This window comes from Microtus oregoni, unplaced genomic scaffold (assembly GCF_018167655.1).
Source record: "Microtus oregoni isolate MIOR12 unplaced genomic scaffold, Mior012 000000F_ref0000247, whole genome shotgun sequence".
In the NCBI taxonomy this organism is placed as follows: domain Eukaryota; kingdom Metazoa; phylum Chordata; class Mammalia; order Rodentia; family Cricetidae; genus Microtus; species Microtus oregoni.
The window spans coordinates 27614630-27632604 of record NW_024543059.1 but is presented as its reverse complement, the minus strand read 5'-3'; the positions used below and the strand labels follow the sequence as shown (position 1 = coordinate 27632604).

General features: G+C 43.2%; 1 protein-coding gene across 1 annotated transcript; it reads left to right on the top strand.

Annotated features, from left to right (window-relative positions):
• Positions 1-4233: 4233 nt before the first annotated feature.
• On the top strand, positions 4234-16874 carry Snrpa1 (small nuclear ribonucleoprotein polypeptide A'). Its single transcript, XM_041653248.1, has 9 exons — positions 4234-4386; positions 6123-6270; positions 7737-7815; positions 11673-11719; positions 11939-12041; positions 12597-12676; positions 13063-13138; positions 14127-14220; positions 16617-16874. Exons 1-9 carry the CDS (start codon positions 4305-4307, stop codon positions 16673-16675), a joined length of 768 nt encoding a protein of 255 aa, XP_041509182.1. The 5' UTR covers positions 4234-4304; the 3' UTR covers positions 16676-16874.
• The last annotated feature ends 1101 nt before the right edge of the window (positions 16875-17975 follow it).

Genomic DNA, 17975 nt, shown 5'->3' with positions numbered 1-17975 from the left:
AGTTTGAATTGTTTTGTTGGTTTTTTTGTTTATTTTTTAATTTTTAAACACTCAAAGTATAATTATAGAAAAGTTGTATGATACAAAAAAATATTTTCCTGAACAATGTAAGAGTAACTTTCTGGCCGGGCGATGGTGGCGCACGCCTTTAATCCCAGCACTCGGGAGGCAGAGGCAGGTGGATCTCTGGGAGTTCGAGACCAGCCTGGTCTACAGAGCTAGTTCCAGGACAGGCTCCAAAGCCACAGAGAAACCCTGTCTCGAAAAAAAAAAAAAACCAAAGAGTAACTTTCTGGAGAATAGCCATGATGCCCTCAAACACTTTAGAAGGCATGTCTTATCAAGAAAAACATCTCAGCACTCCAGAGGCCAGCCTGGCTAAAGACACTGTCTCAAAAACACAGGTGACAGGTCTGGAGAAATGACATCCAAGACTGCCCTCTTGCCTCATTCATGCACACTCTGTCACACATGTACACACACACACACACACACACACACATTGTACATGAGGTGTTCTATTATGTTTTAACTACCAACTTTTATTGCTTTTACTTTTATAATATGTGTAAGATATCAAAGAATATTATGGCCAGGTATGGTGACACATGCCTTTAATCCCAGCACTCGGAAGGCAGAGGTAGATAGATCTCTGAGTTCAAGGCCAGTCTGGTCTACAAAGAGAGTTTCAGGACAGCCAGATCTGTTGCACAGAGAAACCATAGAAAGAAAGAAAGAAAGAAAGAAAGAAAGAAAGAAAGAAAGAAAGAAAGAGGGGGGAAGGGAGGAAGGGAGGAAGGAAGGAAGGAAGGAAGGAAGGAAGGAAGAAAAGTTACAAAGCTACTCAAATTAATAAGGTTTCAGGATACAATGTCAATATACAAAAATCAACTAATTTTAATATAGCAAAAAGTATTAATTAGAGCATGGGCACTGGGAGGGCTCTGGCAAGATTATCAGCTGGGTAAAGCACTTGCCACCAAGTCTAATGACCCGAGTTAGATCCCAAGGATCCTCTTGGTGGAAGAAGAGAGCTGACTCCCAAAAGCTGTCCCCTGACAGACATATATGTGCCACAGTGGGTGCACACACAAAATTAATTAATTTTCATTATTTATTTCATAAAATATATTTTGATCATGTTTTCTCCTCCCCTAATCTCTCCCTATCTCCTTACCCACTGAACTTCATTTTCTCTCTCTCAAAAGAAAAAACACAAACAAAACAACAATAAGAGAAAATGCTCAAACACAGCAAAATAGCATGCACTCACACACACGCACATATATGCGTGCACACACACACACACACACCATGGAGCTATGTCTTAGTTATTGTTCTATTGCTATGAGGAGATAGCCTGACCAAGGCACCTTTTAGAAGAAAGCATTTAACTGGGAGCCTGCTTACAGTTTCACATAATTAGTCTATTATCATCATGGTGGGGAGTGTGAGCAGGCAGGCTGGTGTGCACTGGAGGGGTAACTGAGAGCTCACTTCTGATCTGCAAGTTGCAGGTGAAGAGTGACTGAGTAAGTGGTCTATTAAGAGTAGACGTGGTATGGACTTTTATTTGTTTTGTTTTTTGTTTTTTGAGACAGGGTTTCTCTGTGGCTTTGGAGCCTGTCCTGGAACTAGCTCTGTAGACCAGGCTGGTCTCGAACTCACAGAGATCCGCCTGCCTCTGCCTCCCGAGTGCTGGGATTAAAGGCGTGCGCCACCATCGCCCGGCCTTGGTATGGACTTTTAAAAACACAAAGCCCAACTCAAGGGACACACCTCCTCCAACAAGCCCACCACCGTTGGGGGATATTCAATCACTCTGTAAACCCCAAGTTTGCATTTGCATCATTTAAGTAAAATTAACCTCAGGTCAGGGGGCTTCGTTAGCAATTAGTTGACAGAAGTAATCATAGGGTATCAGAGGGCATCCGGGAGAGATAGGAAGTAGCAGGGTGGGGTTTGGAGGGGCTCAGCTTTTTCTGGTTTGGCCAAGCAGAAGCAGCATGGGTCTCTGGGAAACACCAAGAAAGAGGGAAGGTTAGCTAACTGTGACCCAGTATCTCTGAGCTATCAGGTTTTTACCCCAGGCTTTGAATGTCAAGTCTTTTATATAAATAGAACAATAGAGATTTAGTTAAAGCTATGGTTAACAGCAGCAACAGCAGTAGCAGCGACAGAGCTGGTACCCGTGGCAACAGGATTCCCACCAGACTGTGGCAGTTAGGCCGCTGCCAGAGAAGCAAGCCAGTAACTGCGCAGTTGCAATTGCTGGATGAAATTAGGACACAGCCACTAATCTTTGGCAGAGCCAAAGTTAAAAAACACAACTAATCCTTCCTAAACAGTACCACTAACTGGGGACTAAACATATGAGCCTATGGGGACCGTTCTCATTCAAACCACCACAGGTTCATTTTGTGTTGGGCAGTTACTCCTGAACATGGGGCCTGCCTGCCCTGGAGTGTGGTCTGATATACCCAGTGACAGTTCATGGGAGAAAACTGACTTTTTTCCTTTTTCAATAGGCATAAATTGCAAATAGCTTCTTGGTTAGAGGTGGGACCTCTTGTCCACTGCCCCTTCTAACTTGAACCTGTGATTCCTTGTGCATGCTGCCCACAGCCTCTGTGAGTTTGAGTGAGCATCAGTCCTGTAGTATCTGGAAGACACTGGTTCCTTGGAGTCATCCACCACTTCTCACTCTGAGATTTTTTTACTGCTGCCTCTTCTGCATAGATTCCTGAGCCTTAAGGGTTGTAGTTTGATGGCTATTTTGATTTTAAACTTAACTACATCTGGAAACAACTAAAATGGAAAAAAAATGGCTGATCACACCTGTGACAAAATTTTGCTTAATTAAATCATTTGAAGTGGGGAGATCCACTTGTAATCTGAACCTTTGAGGTGTGATGACACACTGTTACTCTAGACCTTGTGAGGTGGAAAGACCCATCTGTTTTTCTTTTATTTTTTGTTTTTGTTTGTTTGCTTTTTCGAGACAGGGTTTGCCAGTAGCTATGAGTCAGTCCTCGTATTTCTTCTGTAGACCAGGTTGGCCTTGAACTCACAGAGAGCCGCCTGCTTCTGCCTCCTGATTACTGGGATTAAAGGCCTGCACTACCACCACCTGCTGGGAAGTCCCACCTCTAATCTGGGTCACATTTTCTGCTGAAAGCCAATATAAAAACCATGGAAAAAGGAAGCCTCTCTCTTTGCCTGCTTGCTCTTCCCTTCAAGAACAAGTCCAGGCAGGGAGGTGGTGGCGCACGCCTTTAATCCCAGCACTTGGGAGGCAGAGACAGGTGGATCTTCTGTGAGTTCGAGGCCAGCCTGGTCTACAAGAGCTAGTTCCAGGACAGGCTCCAAAGCCACAGAGAAACCCTGTCTTGAAAAAAAAAAAAAAAGAACAAGTCCATCCCTTCACTAGCATTAGAGCCTACTTCTTCAGGGATCCTGTATAGACTTAAGAACAGCAGAGACATCCAGCCTGTGTACCGAGCAACTGCTGGATTCTTGAACTTTCCACTCATAGGCAGCCACTGTTGGATTAGCTGGACCACAGCGTGTAATTCATTCTAATAAATCGTGTGTAGTGTGTAGTGTGTGTGTGTGTGTGTGTTTGTTTGTGAATGCGGGTGTTCAAGGAGGTTAGAAATGGGCGATGAATCCCCTGAAGCTGTAGTTACAAGCAGTTGTGAAGCGCCTAACAGGGTACTGGAATGTGAACTCAAAGTCCTTAGCAAAAGCAGCAAGTGCTCTTAACCTCAACGTCATCTCACCGGCTAGCCCAGATATGAATACTTAAACGTGTAGAAGCCGCAAGTCCATCTTCTGAGGCTTTAAGGAGACAATACCAGCTCGGGTGTGGACCAATTTAATGCAGTCCAGCCGAATGGCCCGACCTTAGCTCTGCTGGAAGCCCAAATCCGGTTTAGAAACCTGAATCGCCGGAGCCTTCACGTAGTCTCCGCCCCTGTGGATGGAAAAGGGGACAATCCCAAACACCCCTCCCTAGAGGTGCAGTGAAGTGAGAGTGCCTCTCGCGTGTTCTTATCTTTTGGACACAAATGTGTGGAATCTGGGCTGTCCACACACTCCAGGAACGCTCCAGCCCGGAACCTTGAAGCAAAGACGACGATCGCAATGCTCGGCGGAGCCTTCGATTGCTTTCGCCTGGTGGTCGAGCTGCGCGCGGCTGCGATTGGTACTGCCTGGCAGCGCGGCGCGGTGCACTGTGGGACTCGGCACTGGCGGGAGGCGCAGGCCGGTGGCCGAGGTGAGGGGACTCTGGCGGCGGCAGGATGGTGAAGCTGACGGCGGAGCTGATCGAGCAGGCGGCGCAGTACACCAATGCTGTGCGGGACCGCGAGCTGGACCTTCGCGGTGAGTTAGGCGGAGCGCGGGCTGCGTCCCGGCTCGGCGCGCGCCGGAGAGAAGCGGCCCCGCCGCGTGCGCCGAGGCCGAAGCCTGGCCCGTGGGCCTCCCGCCCGGGTCCGGGTCACCTCGCATCGACTCCGCCAGGACCCTTTGGAGCCGTCTCCTACCCGCTCCAGCTAGCAGACACGGCTCCTCGATTCCTTCCCGGGCCCGTACCCGTTAGGCTTTGCCCGGCTCATTCAGCAGCCTGAACTGTTTGAGGGCCAGGCAAATAGAAATTGGTGCATACAGGATGGCGACCGGCTGGTTTTTAGCAAGTTCGTTCATATGACACGTGAGGGTAGACTAGATAAAAGTGAAAGTTATCCTAATTATACAGTAATGCCCTTTCGGATTTGGTCATTTGCTTTTGAGACAGGGTCTCCTGTCCCCAGAGCTGGCTTCTAACCGCTATGTAGTTCAGGATTTTCTCGAACTTCCGATCTCTTGCCTTGACTTCCCGCGGTGCTGGGTTTAAATGTTTATATGATGCTACGGATGAGGCCAGGACTTTGTGCGTGATAGGCAAGCACTCGCCCCACAGAACCAGATCCGCAGCCCCCGCTAATTCACTGTTATGAAGGTGTTTTCAACATTGAACTGTTTGACTCGAGACTTAATCATTACTTCCATGTGAGGGGTGGTGGGCACCCTTCACCTGTTGAGTTGGTTTTAAAAAACAGCATTAGTCGGGCGGTGGTGGTGCACGTCTTTAATCCCAGCACTCAGAAGGTAGTGGTAGGCGGGTCTCTGAGTTCGAGGCCAGCCCAAACTCCTGTCTCGAATAAAACAAGACAACAACAAGTAACCCGGCGTAGCGCTGAAAATGCAATTATCAATCTAACTTTTCAAGAGATGGCTTTGAAAGCTATTAGAGTTATTAGGCTTAAGATTATGTAACTATGACCTGAGGCAACCACAGTCTGAGGGGACTGCTCTGCCGTTTGCTAATATCCCTTGCTGACCTATAGGAAATCCTAGTGCGTTTGTTTGTTGAAATTAATGCTCTCAGTCCGTTAGAGGAGCATCTGGACCCTTTTACTGTCTTAGCACATTTTTGGTCTCTGCCGCATCTCTGAAGATCTTGCAGCCTTGAGAAGGGTTATTTTGGTACCATATTTTATTGGACTCCTTCACAACTGAGTTGTGTACTAAATGTCTTTTCTTCCTCTGGTGTGTAGCTCGATGCTGATGCCCGTTAGATAGTCAAGGGGATGCTTGCAGTGTGATTTGGGGTTTATATAAACCATTTTCAGCTCTGGTGCAGAGGAGGTTGGCCAGGATAGACGAGGCTATACTGCCGAGTTATGTGAAAGGTTGAGCATGCTAGTCACCAGTGCCTGAGCAAGGCTCGGGCACTGCCAGTAAGCAAGCCTAATAACTCAAGGACTTTGAGCGGTGTGAGTGCCTTGTAGGTGTTCTTATAAACAGTGGACACCAGTATTAGGAAGGATGCGCTTCTTGTTCTTGCCCTCAACCTCGTCACTTCTACTACACAACCACACACTTCATGGTTCTAAGGACCGGTAACTTGTTTGTCGTTTCTCTTCAGTATTTTTGTGCAGTACTTGACATGGCACCAGTGCCGGTTTAATACTTCTTGAAAGAATACTTCTAGTCTAATTACCATCAAATACCCATACTACTTTCAGAACCTTTCATTTATATTAATATTTGTTGTTTGTATTTTTCCCCTCTTACAGGATATAAAATTCCTGTCATTGAAAATCTGGGTGCTACCTTAGACCAATTTGATGCTATTGATTTTTCTGACAATGAGATCAGGAAACTGGATGGTTTTCCTTTATTGAGAAGGCTGAAAACATTATTAGTGAACAACAACAGAATTTGGTGAGTGCCTGCTAGCGAGAATACTTTCTTCTCTGAAGTAGATGTTACAACGTACCCTGAAGATGGTGTGTTGTTGTTATTATTATTATTGATGTGTTATTAGTGTTTTGCCTGTAAGTGTACCACATACCTGCCTGATGCCTTTGGAGGCCAGAAGAGGGTGTCAGTTCCCCTGGAGCTAGAGTTACAGACAGTTGTGAGCTGCCGCATGCATGCTAGGAACAGAATCTGGGTCCTCTGGAAGGACAGCCAGCACTCATAAGTTGCTGAGCCACCTCTCCAGCCTCTCCATGTCTCTTCTTAAAGGGAGAAATGAATTGAGCACTTTTCCTAAAAGATTGGGAGATTAATGTGGGCATTGGTCTGACTTACTGTTTACTCTTCAGAGATCTCTAATATTCGTAGTTGATACTAAACTTTGAATTTAAATTTAAAACATGTTGCTATGTATACATTTCAGATTCTGGAGCAGTTATCAACAGCATTGTAATAAAACAATTTCTAAGGGCCAGGTGTAATGGTACCCCCCCACCCAACCCTAACACTTGGCAGGCTGAGGCACGCCAGTTTATCTCCTTAGCAGGTTCCACCTGGTGCTGCATAGTGAGACCCTGTCTCAGTAAAATCTTTTTAATTAAATAAAATCACTTTTCACTGAGACGCTATATATCATACACCCTGCTTTTTTTTTTCTTTGTAGTTGGCTTCTAGAATATAATTCTGTGAAATTAAGATCCTATTTGGTTTTTTTTGAGTTGGGGTCTCACTATGTAGCCTTGGCTGGCCTGGAACTCACTATGGATCTGCCTGCCTCTGCTTGCCAAGTGTTGGAATTGAAGGTGTGCAGTACCACCTGGCTTTATCAGCTTTATATAAAGATTGTATTAATATAGTTATTGAAGAAGATTTTTCATTCCTGGTACTGTTAGGGTCTATGGCTCTTGGGAAGAATTGTTGGGGACTGGGATTACAGAGGCTTTTATTAAGAAAAGATTCCAGGGGCTGGAGGTGTAGCTCAGTGTTTAAGAGTACTGGCTGCTCTTTTTCCAGTTCAGAGGACCTGGGCTCTTCCCCCAGACCAACGTGGCAGCTCCCCGTTCCAGTTCCAGGGAATTCAAGGCCCTTTTCTGGCTTCCACAGGCACCAAGCACATAATTGGTATTCAGACAGAAGTGCAAGCAAAACACCCACACACATAAAAGTGCTGAGTGGAGTTTTTAGTTAGAAGCCATTTTCAGGATTAACACTCTCTTTGGATGAATGTGTTACACCAGCTCTGAGAATGCAGAATCATTGGTTTTTGAGTTTTCTGGGCAAAAAATTGCAAATCGGCTAAGTAGTCTTTTTTCTGCCCTGGAATCTCACCTTTCTTGAGGTGGGATGTGGGAGAGCTATTCTGACATACTTGCAAGGATAGAAATAACTGTTTATTGCTTTCACTGAGAGCCTTTCTATTTTTCTTTTAGCCGTATAGGAGAGGGACTTGATCAGGCTCTCCCCTGTCTGACGGAGCTCATCCTCACTAACAACAGTCTAGTGGAACTGGTAAGTTGAGTGGCGGTAACTGTAAAGGGTAAGGATGCTTCCTGTTCCTTTTTGCTTTTGGTTTTTTTCAAGACCAGGTTTCCCTGTAGCTTTAGAGCCTGTCCTGGAATTACACTCGGTAGACCAGGCTGGCCTCGAACTCACAGAGATCCGCCTGTCTCTGCCTACTGAGAGCTGGGATTAAAGGCATGCACCACCACCGCCCGGCCGAATGATAGAATTTTTTAAGTCCATTATTAATTCTGTCTTTTAAATGCATCGCCTATATCCTATTTGCATTTAATGGTATTATTGGCATATCGTAGCTTGTCTTTTGAGGGACACTCTTTGTCTTCTGTTCTGTTTCTTTATATTGTGTATGTATGCATGTGCACTGTCTGTGTCTGTCATTCTACTTTACCTTCAAATGCTTTACAAATTATTTGCTGTATCTATTTCTATTCATAGTCAGCAACCTCAGTTTAAAGTCTACAATACCTTTACCTTTCTCAACTGTTATTCTTTTTAAATATAATATTTTCATTCTTTGAGAATTTAATACATGTGTACATGGTTTTGGTCTTATTCACTCCCAATTCCTCCCGTATCTGCCCCTACCTTCTCACAATTTGATTCCCCCCTCCTTTTGGTGAGATAGGATATTTCTACAGTCCTGGAACTCACAGAGATCCTCCTGCCTCTGCCTCCCAAGTGCTGGGACTAAAGGCGTGCACCAACATGCCCAGCCCCCCATTTTTTTAACCAATCATGTTCTGTTTGTGCTGGCCATGTGCTCTGGGGTATGGAACCATCTACAGGAGAATGGTTGAACTGCCAGGACCCTTCAAGAATACTGACTCTCCCTCCTCCCATTTCCCCAGCTGTAGAGGTGGGCACTTGTGAGCCCCTGCCCCCTTCCGTACTGGAATATTGACTCTGAGTTCATGAACAGTACAGTGGTCCTGCCATGTTCAGAAGACACTTGTATTGCCTGGTCTCCTGTGGTCTTTCCACTTGTCCTTCCTCAATAGTCTGGGGGCCTTGGGAGAAGAGGTAGGATAGAGATGTCCCAGTGTAGCTCAGCCCTCCAGAAACACAGTCTCTTCACTTTGGCCAGTTGTGAGTTTCTTCATAAACTGCTATCCACTCCACAAAAAACCTTCTCTGATGAGGTCCAGGAACTGCACAACTAATGATAGAGATACATATTTAAAGGGCAGTTTGATGCAGTGTCCACTTAGCAAAATAATCATAGCCAGGTCAGCTCTGGGACCTGTGAGCTGCCAAACCTTGGATTTTTAGCTGGATTTATTGTACCAGACATGCATTTCCTCCTGTTGAAATGGATCTTGGATCAAATCAGAAAATGGTTGTTTATATCATTGTTTGTGCCACTACTACGCCCATGGGTATATTTTGCCACGTTGTCGTTACTGAGCTGACAGTATTCATAGTTGGGGATGACTGTTGATGACATCATTTCTCAGCAGCCTGCCTAGAACTTCTGGTACTTTGGAAACTAACCAGCTAGTAGGAAGCTTCCTGGTCAATACCAACTCAATTTCTCATGTCCTGTGCTGAGAGTGGTGCCTTCACCAATAGGATCTATCCTCAAGTTTCTGGTAGGCAACCTAGATCAGCTATTAGCCTATATTGTATTTTGAGACAATCCCTTAGCTTTGTCACTCAGGCTGACTTGTAGCTCCATATGTAGCCTAGGCTGGCCTTGAACTCACTACAGTCTTCTGGCCTTAGCCTTCCAAATTCTGGGATTACAGGCATGAGCTGCTACACCCAGCTTTAAAGCCCGTGCTCGACCAGCATACAGCTGGGGATGTAGAAGGTCCCAGCAGGGGTCTTTCTGGAGTCAGTGCCTCTGGTGATATGTTATAGAACCAAAAATTGAATCTAGGACCTTTCGGGTGCTAGTTAAGCCCCCTATTACTGAGCTACAGGCCTAGCTATTCTTTGTCTTAAACCCGTCAGCATGCATATTATGTTCTGTACTGTGATGTATAACAGACACTTTTTATTTCTTTTGGAGTCTTTTTTATGGTCGTGAGCCAGTTTTCAATCTCTAGTGCTTCTTCTGACAGCATGAAGATAACTGCTTGCTCTCCAAGAACTCTATTCTCTATCACTGCTTTTTAAAATTGTGACCAGAGTCATCCATTTACGGCCACACTGACCTTCTCTGTCCTCCCAGTTTGTTGTATAGTCTGTTTGCTGCAGAAGTGGGTACTCCTGCTTTCATCTGTGGTATTTCCCAGTGTCCCTCTTGAGTTACTCAAATTAGGTCTATCTCAGGTTTTTCCTTAGTGTAGGACTTTGTCCTGGAAGGGACACAGTTTGACCAGCCAGGACTATATAGCAAGACTCTGTGGAAGAAAAGACAACAAGCATGAAGATCCTTATTGCTGTAGTCTCGTCGCACCCTATCTGGATCTCCCTGTACATATTATTGGAACATGCAGATCCTTGGGCAGCTATTCTCAAACTGAATATCTGTTGGTTATTATAGAGTTCTGTGGTTTATCATGCACCTTTTTGCCTTTCCTCTACTTCTTTCTGCACAAATGCTGTGCAAGTCCTGTAGCTGGCATCCCTACTTATTCCCAGTATATAGTTTCTAGGAAATACCTTGTCTAGTTTGCTTGTAACTTTGGATGATGGGTTTTTAGTTTGCTATCTTTGTTCCATCATGGTTTCCAGGACAATTTGGGAAGATGAGAATATGTAGCCCTGATTGGCCAGAACTCAATATGTAGAATAGGCTGGCCTCAGACTCACTGAGATCTCTCTGTCTCCCAAGTGCTGGGGTAAAGACATGTGCCACTATGACTGGCCACCATAAATTTTTGAACTATACTATTCACCTTGTCTTTTAAACTATTTGAAGAGGGGGTAGGGGAAGACTAAGATAACAATGCCTTCTCTCAAAGATAATGTGCTCCCTGGGGCCGCTTGGGATATACTAACGAGAAAGGACATTTGCACCAGGTTTGGCGGCATATACCCATTATTCCAACACTTGGGAGGATCAGGAATGAAGATCATCCTAGGCTTCATAGCAAGTTCAGTGCCAGCCCAGGCTTTAGGAGATTCTGTCTCAAACAACAAAAACCCCACCTTAGACCAAGATCTTGGCTTGAGCTTCCTGTGTAATACCTTGCTCCTAAGTAAGTCACCGATGTTGGCATTGGTTTTATTCTTTTTGTTTGTTTGTTTGTTTGTTTGTTTTTGTTTTTTTTGTTGTTGTTGTTCTAGACAGGGTTTCTCTGTGGTTTTGGAGCCTGTCCTGGAACTAGCTCTTGTAGACCAGGCTGGTCTCGAACTCACAGAGATCCGCCTACCTCTGCCTCCTGAGTGTGGTTTTATTCTTGAATCATTGTTAGTAGTCATTTTGAGATTGCTATAGGAAACCAATTTTTTTATCTTCTGTTGAAACAAATGCTGTTACTACCAAGACTTAAAGAAGTTAGAATATATTCATCAGTTCATTAGGTGGAAGCTATTTGGATAGTTGTGTTGTATTAGTATCTGACTAGGTGCCAGGGCAGTGAAAACATACGTAAATGATAGTGTAGATACTTGTTTCAAAGATGCTTTTCACTTCAAAATATCAGAATAGGGGGTCTGGAGAGATGGCTCAGTGGTTAAGAGCACTGTCTGCACTTCCAGAGGTCCTGAGTTCAATTCCCAGCAACCACATGGTGGCTCCAAACCATCTGTAATGAGATCTGGCGCCCTCCTCTGGCGTATGGGTATACATGGAGGCAGAAAGTTGTATACATAATAAATAAATAAATCTAAAAAAAAAATATCAGAATAGAAGCATGTCTATCAGCCTTGTTCTTACTTTGACCCTTATTTTATAGGGTGATCTGGATCCTTTGGCATCTCTCAAATCACTGACATATCTAAGGTATGGAAATCGCTTGTTGTTATAGTTTGACTAGTGAAGTCCTTAACACCTTCAGGCTGCTACTGAACTAACTGCTCTTCCCTGGATGTTGTGTGTTCCTTGTGACAGTAATGTAGGAAGAGTGGTGTGCTTTTTCTTGATGTGTAGTCACTAAACTTTTCAAATGACTTTCTCACATGGAATGCTGTGAGTGAGATTGGCACTGTCCCTTTTTTATAGCATCCTAAGAAATCCTGTAACAAATAAGAAGCATTACCGACTTTATGTGATCTACAAAGTCCCACAAGTCAGAGTACTGGACTTTCAGAAAGTGAAACTCAAAGTGAGTATTGCATCCTGGCTGTGAGTCTTTATAGAATGATCCTATATACTTTCATGACCAGTTTTTTAAAGTTGCTTAGTAAGTTTTTACCGTTATATTGAAAGTTATGTGTGAGAAAGAACACATTAAATTGGGGTTGTTTGTTGTTTTTGTTTTTCTCGTGATAGTTTATGGCAGGGCATTGTTGGCCATTCCAGAGCTGGCCAGATGCTTGAACTACACAATGGGTTGTCTGCTTAGATGTGTCCCCAACAAGGAGTGTAGTATAGTCCAGCTGTGAGCAGCTCTGCCTGTTAGAATGGCTTTTCCTCTGTGGGAAGTGCTAATTCTCTGTAGTCCCTTGGGAGTCCCTCTTAGAAACTAGCAGGGTGGGGGCTTTTTGAGAGCTTTGCCCAAGAAGGTTGGACCATGTGTCTCCTAATTTAAAGTTGGCTTTTGGTGTATTTACCAGCCCAGAATACATCAGGAGAATTCTCTTCCATGTTTTCTAAGGAATGCATCTAAATGCATGTGGTATTCCTATTTCAATTAACTCTGTGTGTGGTGTCGCTGTAGGAGCGTCAGGAAGCAGAGAAAATGTTCAAGGGCAAACGGGGTGCACAGCTTGCAAAGGATATTGCCAGGAGAAGCAAAACGTAAGATACGGATATCCAACTTAACTCCACTTCCCTTCAGAAACACTGTCTGTCTGGCAGTTTGCGTCTTAAAAAAATTAAACTCCAAACTGGTTAATGTGGTAGTACATTTGAATGATGGTGTCTGGCCATCCATGACACCATGGGAAATTTCTACCAGGTTAGCAGAGCATATATTTTGGTTTACCATCTTAGTGTGGTATTAAACATCCTGCTTTCTCTATTGGAAGATGGATCGGGTGGTGTTTCTGAAGGAGAGAGTTCTTGTATCAGTTTGTTAACAAAGATAAGATACTACACTGGTTGAATTACTTTCAAAAGCTTTTGAAAGTAAGAGAAGCAGCTTGCACCAGTCAGAATATAACGATTATATTCTCCCTCCCAAGTTTTAATCCAGGTGCTGGTTTGCCAACTGACAAAAAGAAAGGTGGGCCATCTGCAGGGGATGTAGAAGCAATCAAGGTAAGGATGTGTGTGTCTGAGTTGTCAGACTGGAGAGAGCCGAGATGGGACAGGACAGCGGCATGGCCTAGTGCTAAACATTGTAGATTCCATTATCTCATAGTTCTTAGGAAGACTCTGGTAATTCTAGTTCAGGAAAAGACTACCGTGCCTATTTGACCAGACTTTGATTTGAATTAATTGCATGAACTAATCAAAGGCATCTGTATGTGTCTCCTCCTGGGGACATTCTCTTCTTTGAGCAGGATTTGCTGGCTGATGGCTCCTGTTGAAGTATCTGTAGAAAATCCTAGTCTCCAGTAACAGAATTCCCAACAGATATTTAGGTTGGATTTTAGAGCATGAAATGATTGATTGCTGCTTCTCTTTTATAAGAGCCTGAATCTCTTCCTAAATATTGAAAATTGATGACGTATTTCCTAGGTTGAAATTTTTGTGTGTGCTTGTTTCCATCCTTTATTATTTGTGCAATTTTTAAAATCCTCACAAGTCATGTACTATATGCTTACAATTTAGATATCAAACTTCCATCAGAATATTTTTGCCTGTATTTAGATATCAAAAAAAGAGAAAGAAAAAGATTGAAATAAATTGTTCAAACATACTGAAAGTCAGTATCAGTTTTGAATTTAAATTTTAGTAATTTAATTACCACAAAAATAACACTAAATGTTGAATTCCTAAATTGTACTGCTCTCAAGTACTGAACAAGCTTTTTGAAAAGGACAACAGAATTCTAGCCACACTTAATCTAGTATCCAAAGTGTTTGATTGAGAGACCTTTACTGCCCAGCCCAGGCTCCTTACAGGACATTGTGTCTATTTGAAGAAACTAATCAGATTCTAGATTGATTTAATATACCAGTGCAATTCTTCCCCCATCACAGAACCATGTGGATGATGTTCTATAGGAAAGTTGCTAGGAATTTCTGCGGTGTCTGCTGGGTGGTAGTCATCATCTTTCTCTCCCCTTTCCTGTGTTTTCCAGAATGCCATAGCAAATGCATCTACGCTGGCTGAGGTTGAGAGGCTGAAGGGCTTGCTGCAGTCCGGCCAAATACCTGGCAGAGAGCGCAGACCAGGTGAGAACATGTTCTCCGTGGAATTCCAGAACATCGCACTTGGAATGATTACAGAGGAGTACCTGGCTGGCATGATGACCAGACCTGAAATCCCGTATTCAGGAGTTGAAGGTCGTTCTTGGCTACAAAACAAAAACAAGTTTGAGATCAGCTTGAGCTACACAAGACCAAGACCTTTTTTAGGGTGGGGGTGGGAGAAAATAGGAATGAAGGGAAAAAGTAGAAGTAGGGAGGGAAGGGCAATAAAGTTAAGCCATTAGAATATTTATGGGGGTCTTTTCAAGTTGTAGCAAAGCATTTTATAATGTGGAAAGAGCAAAGTTCCAGAGGTGATTGTGAACTTCTAAGTCATGCTACATAATGGACAATCTTGGTGAATTGATACATTGCATATACAATAGTGGTCCCATAAAGTAACAGCTTAAAAATTGCCTGATGCTTTTACTGTATGCTTTCTGTGTTTATATAGATGAACAGTGACATGTTGTCTAGGTTCATAGTATAGAAAAAATAATTGCCTTTACCATATAGGTAGTTTAATAGCTTATACCATCTAGTTTGTGTAAGTATGTACTGTCATGTTCATCTTCACAAAACAAGATCTCCAGTGATAAAATTCCTAGAACATAGATTCCTGTAAAGGAAGGTATGGCTATTATGGTAATTTAGTGGTTAGCTGCACAGGCCATATAGAGAGCCTGACCAGTACTGTCTGTGGGCAGGTTTCTTCATCTTAGGCAGGTTTAAGATAGGTACTATCACCAAAAGGTTTGGTGGAGGATTGTAATAATTGCACTTAGCACAGGGCAAGTTTTGGGTAGATGTTAACTAGTGTAATGTTTGAATGCCAAGTTGTGTCAGCAAATTGAGCGCTAGAGATACATTATTCAAATAAAGTAATCAGGTATTACACATTTTGATATAAGTATCTCTCAGGGACCATTGTCTTTGAGCTGTTTTGTTTTTAGTTATGGACCCACTTAGTTTAGTCATGGTTACTTGCATGAGCAGGGGGCAGGGGTGTTTACTGGAACAGTGATTACATTCCCGAAGAAAACCACCTCCTACCTCAGCAGCTATTAATTGCCAGTTGCTCCTCAGAGAGAGGATATAGGATAGTTTTAAGATCGGTGACATTGTTGTGTTGTTCCTAGGCCCCTGGGGACATGCAAGGCAAATTATTTCTATAATAAGTCCAAGGTGTTTACTCTTTTCATTTAGTAGCATTTGTACTGGTGGAGAAGACCTGGTACCTCAGCAAGGAGTGTTCTTCCTTGCATCTACTCCCAGTAAAATTCATGTAGTTTCACTCCCTGTTCTAGATGAAGGAAGAGAAATAATTTTCTTTGGAACTGAAGATAGAGTTAAGATACCATACTTAAGTTCCTGAGCAATCCCCAGCACCTGACAGTGTTTATTACCGATGATAAAATTACAGGTTCTTAAGCAAAAATTGAAGTTTGGAAAACTTGGGCTAGGGTGTAATCTGGTAGAACATTGCCGAACACACATGAGACCCTGGGTTCAAACTTCACTGTTAGTAGAAGGAAAACGTAGACCCACTGGTATAATGTTGTTATCTTACTCATACTTACAAACATTTCTGGAAAAGTGGGAATATTAATGAAATTTCGTTTTCATGATACCGTGTCATGAAATTACTCAACATTTGAAAGATCTACAAAACAGGGTAAATGAATTTTTCCAAATACTCTAGTGTCTATATGTATAGGTATAAGATCCGTTCAGACTTCAGGGATTTGAGCTGCAGGTATGAATGGAAAGAGTTTCTTGAGAAAACTTCAAGTTCATTTTGGGAATCGTCTGTGAGAAGCTGCTGTTTGCTTCTGACTGCAGATGTCACAGATAGACTTGAACTTCAGTAGTTTCTCTGAGCATTTGAACAAGCAACACTTTTTGTTTTTGCTTTTAGAGACAGGGTCTCTCTACATAGTCCTGCTGTCCTGGAACTCACTCTCACCAGGCTGGACTAACTCAGACATTCATCTGCCTCTGCCTCCTGGCTGCTGGGATTAAAGGCATATGCTACCATGTTCAGCATTTTTGTTTTGTTTTTTCTTTTTTTCAGAATACATTGACCCTTCAAAAAAAGTATTTGTTTGTTGGTTGGTTGGTTTTTCGAGTCAGGGTTTCTCTTGTGTCTTAGAACTCAAATCAGGCTGGCCTTGAACTCTGCCTCCAAAGTTCCACTACCACTCTGCAACCAAAAATCTTTAAAAATCTTAAAAAAAAAAAAATCTGCCACAGAAACACAATTAAAAACTTTGTGTTTGTTTGTATTTATTCACATTTTGTTTTATTAATTTGTATGTGTCTGGTGAATGGACAGGTAATACAAAATTGACGTGACTTATGGTTTTATGGGTTTTTTCCAGGTCCAAATGATGATGGTGAAGAAGAGATGGAAGAAGACACAGTCACAAATGGGTCCTGAGCTGTGAGACATAGGCTCTCTAGGGACAGGTCTTGCTTTTTAAGCATGGAGTAACAGCTTTGCTCGTGTCAACAACATGGAATCTGTCAGCATTGCTGAGTGCTCAGAACTACTGCTGATAATTTTTTAATATGAACGTTGCTATCTAAATGCCCGTTTTCTACAAATGATAAAATAAAGGCCACTTTCTGTGCTGCCAGCTTGTCTGCTGTGTGTTTGTGGTGAGATATAAGGACATGTTTAAGTTGGAAGTTTGGGAGTGTGTTAGTGTTCCCATTACTGGCCAAAAAGCAAGTTGGGAAGAGAAGGGTTTATTTGTCGTACACTTCCATATTGCTGTTCATTACTGAAGGAAGTCAGGATAGCAACTCAAACAGGGCAGGAACCTGGAGGCAGGAGCTGATGCAGAGGCCATGGGGGGGGTGCTGCTTACTGGCTTGCTTTTCATGACTAGCAGTCCAGGGATGGCAGTACCCACTTTGGACTTGCCCCCTTTGATCACTAATTGAGAAAATGCCCTACGTTAGAAACTCATGGAGGCATTTCCTCAAGTGAGGCTCTATCCTATCTGATGACTCTAGTGTGTGTCAGGTTGATAAAAAAGTACCCACTGCAGGGAGAATGGTGTTTTTGAATAAACATTACTTCCAATTATGAAATGTTACAGATTCTTTGTAAAGGCAGGCAGAATTTAGGACTGGACAAATAAAACTGAACACATAAGCAGCTAACTGCATTCCTTATTTAGGAAAAGCTTTTGTTGTTAAATATCAGTACCTTGGTTTCTCTACTCTGCCTTGTTCCCTTAAGAACAATGTCTTTCTCAGCCTGGAGTTAGGCCCGCAGCCAACCAGCCCAGCAGTCCTATCTCCACCCACAGTACTGCATTAGTACAGACCTAGCTTTTTACGGGGGTGGTGGGGATTTGAACTCAGGCTTGCATAGCAAACACTCTTAGCCACCGAACCATTTTCCCAGCCCCTGATTGGTTTTTCAGACTCCTATGGTAATTCCGGATGTGACAAGCATATTAAATAGTCTGGATGCTTTTCATCAATGGGTGACAACTAACTGCTCTTGTAAAGAGATACAGTGAAACTGGCTTCCTAGGGGTCTGCGCCGGATTGGAGTCTGGTTTGCAGTATCCCACAGCCCTTCTGTTCATGCACTGGCCCCTGTTGCTCGTAAGACAGATTGAAGTGCTTGCTTTTTAGGGCTGTGACTGTGGCTTTATGACAGTCATGCAAAGACTGTGCACCAAACAAAAAACGTTTCTGTTTTCCATAGCTTCATTGAGTTC